Source organism: Frankliniella occidentalis, unplaced genomic scaffold (genome assembly GCF_000697945.3).
Source record: "Frankliniella occidentalis isolate FOCC.00 unplaced genomic scaffold, Focc_3.1 Scaffold206, whole genome shotgun sequence".
Taxonomy (NCBI): domain Eukaryota; kingdom Metazoa; phylum Arthropoda; class Insecta; order Thysanoptera; family Thripidae; genus Frankliniella; species Frankliniella occidentalis.
This window is the reverse complement of record NW_026267332.1, coordinates 230834-233946: the sequence shown is the minus strand read 5'-3', so window position 1 is coordinate 233946 and position 3113 is coordinate 230834. Positions and strand designations below refer to the sequence as shown.

At 44.7% G+C, this 3113-nt stretch overlaps 1 protein-coding gene across 2 annotated transcripts in view; it reads right to left on the bottom strand.

Annotated features, from left to right (window-relative positions):
• LOC113214725 (uncharacterized) overlaps positions 1–3113 on the bottom strand; it is an 83454-nt gene that overhangs the window by 67557 nt on the left and 12784 nt on the right. For both annotated transcript variants that reach the window (XM_052272456.1, XM_052272457.1), the window contains exon 2: positions 1959–2056. In XM_052272456.1, the coding sequence (XP_052128416.1) occupies positions 1959–1986 (28 nt within the window). In that variant the 5' untranslated portion in view covers positions 1987–2056. The remainder of the gene's footprint in view (positions 1–1958; positions 2057–3113) is intronic.

The following is a 3113-nucleotide window of genomic DNA, read 5'->3' as shown; positions in this document are numbered from 1 at the left end:
TTATGAATCAGGCGTAGTCTTTGATGCAGGAGCAATGATTTAAAAACCTCAGCCGGAGCGATCAACGTCAGCACTAGCCGTAAACGTAAGTTATTCTGCCGTCTTCAAAGTGCACCTGAAGGTTAGCGGCGACGCATATTTATTTAATTTTGAGGAAAACCCGACTCGAGCGCCAATATATAACTACTGTTCAGGATTCTACTGAAAAATACCTTTCCGATGGTATACTTGAGTGACTGAAGGGCGAGGAGTCACTAAAGTAAACAATTACCGAATTTTTGGCATGAAAATGAAACTTTCAGGAATGATTCCTTTTGCCAATTGGAACACATCCATGCCGAGAAACCTGGTGTCAACATCTTCAACCCCTTCCCAGGGGGGAGCTACCCCCGAGTGACCGTGCACCCCTTTGGGAGGGGATGGAGAGCTGGGTCTATGCGGATCTGTTAAAGAACACGCCAAGGAAGCTTCCCTCAAATTTTCATGTCGATCGGACCAACCATTTTGCGTACAAACTCGATAAAGTGGAATATCGTTCAAAAACTACCCCCAAGTTCAACTTGCCCTGTCGCCCAACTGAGAAGGGGTAGCGACCCCACCCAAAGCGTCCCTCCTCGGCCCAACCTTCATCTCGAAGGCCGCAGAGTCTTGGGTCCCTGCGGTGACGTTGGAGGCCGTGAGACCGGTGTGAAGACGGTAGTTTTTGAACGATATTCTTTATCGAGTTTGTACGCAAAATGGTTGGTCCGATCGACATGAAGATTTGAGGGAAGCTTCCTTGGCGTGTTCTTTAACAGATCCGCATAGACCCAGCTCTCCATCCGCTCCCAAAGAGGTGCACGGTCACTCGGGGGTAGCTCCCCCCTGGGAAGGGGTTGAAGATGTTGACACCAGGTTTCTCGACATGGATGTGTTCCAATTGGCAAAAGGAATCATTCCTGAAAGTTACATGCCAAAATTCAACCCTTAGGTTCCAAAATGGCTGATATTCGAAAAGGGATTGCACGTTCGTGGGGGTGGTTTGGCCGGGGTTTGTCGAATTCGAAAAAAAAACACAACACATGTTCCGTGTACAGGGGTTGTCCCCGGAGGATTTCACGGTAGTTTTGACCATCCTCAAAACTTAGCCCTTCATAGGGGTGGGTTTGAACGGGGCAGGGGGTGGGTTTGAACGACCGCGATTTCGCTTGCGCCATTCGAAAGAGGACACAAATTTGAGTCAGTACACCAAAAATTTCGACTTTCCGATCATTTAAAGTGACAAATTCGGAACCTTTTCAGTCAAATTTTCTACCCCTCTTATTCACTCTAGGGGCTGCACAAGCCGTATGGGGTAGCGCAAGGGATGCGCACTTCGTGGGATCCAAGACGAACCAACGAGACGTCTACAGGCCAAATCTCGACATTCTAGCTCAAAACACTTAGAAAATACGCCGGCTCAAAAAAGTGCGCCGCTAATTTCCAGAGGCAGTGTAGATCACATCCTAAAGGTCATAATTTTGCTTTGGTTTACTTTGTAGAAGTATTTTCGTGCTTTATAGGAGTATCTGAAGTTACCTCTATGCCGCCCGGCGTCAGTCCGCGTCATGAGACTTTTGAAATTAACTTTTTCACAATGAAAACTGACGTTACTGGACAGGCCGTCACCGAGAAGATGCAAAGAAAGGTCAAAATATTTCTTTAGAACCACAGTTTTCCTCACTTGAATTAGTATTTAAACCTAACTCATGTTTCTAAGTCGGTTAGAACAAGAGGTCCCACCTGTGCGGCCCGCGCGTTGTCTTATCCCTGAGACCCCTGGCCCAGCCACTTCAGAACACTCATGAGTTGCCTAAGTTCTTTTTAAACGTTAAAGATATCGCTAAATTTTGGGCGGCAAGTCAAGTCTAGAGGTCACGTGCTGGAAAAGGTTATAAAACGCTGTTTTTTACGCGCTTCGCATCGTAACGTGTACTTACTGTGACATAACGGGGTAGGGGGCGTCATGTTGAAGTTCCAACGTTCGTCAGTTGATAAGGGAACGTGCACCCGACGATCACCGGAATAGCGCCAAAGGCTAAGAGAGAACAAAACGACAAAAAACAATGAATCTCGAGCTATGTTCCGATACGGGTCAAGAAGTATTTAATTTCCGGGTTCCCATTCGTCCACCGGATCGGAAACTGATAACACCCTCTCCACAATTTTAACGTCGTACGTTTCTAAACTGGCTGAAACGAATGAGAATTCGGACATACCCAAACATGTACACACCGTTAAAGTTGTCGAAAACGGAGTCGAAAATAGTGTAAATAATCTATTCCCTCTCGACAGTTCTGCAATAGACCCTATTCAGTCTCGGCTCCGGGAGAAGAAAACAGGAATCCCGACCGGAACCAGTACCTTTACCCTGCCATTTCTTCGCGAGAAAACTTGAAAACCCGATATAAAAAATTATCATAAACATTGTGGATTGTACTTCTACCTTCCAACGCCATTTAAACGTTAAAATAGCGTTATTTTTCGTAACTGGTTCCGGTTGGGATTCCTGTCTTCTCCTCTTTTAACCGAGACCGAATAGACCATTCCACCCAATAGGGAAGAAAGAAAAGAACCAAAAAGTACCGGAAACAGTACCGAAAACCAGTATGTAGATCATTTTTGAACACCTCTATGGCACACCAACAAGTCCAGAATAATTATCTTGGCCAAGAAAACTAGAAAAAGTGGATTTGATCTGTTTATCATACTGTTTTCGGTGGTTTTTGATTCTTTTTTCTTTCTTCTTCCACAGTCGGTGGAATGGTCTATAGGGTCTATTGTGGTGCAGTCGCTATTCAAAAGAAGAGATCATACCTATTCACGACAGATCCCACTTTCCAGAATGCATCCGAATAAAGCATTCCGGGGAAGCTGAAATGCAGAAGAATGCGGGGAAGAAAACGGAAATTGATACAAGACTCTTAAAAAAACCCAAGATGGCAAACAAAAATAATTTCCACTTTCAGAATACATTAAAAATTTCGAAACCAACACTCAATTACCTCGAAGACCTATATTTAGATTTCGCACTGCAAAAAATTAGAGTCTGATACAGAACGATCTACAGCGTTACTGTAGATGCCGCTCTTAGT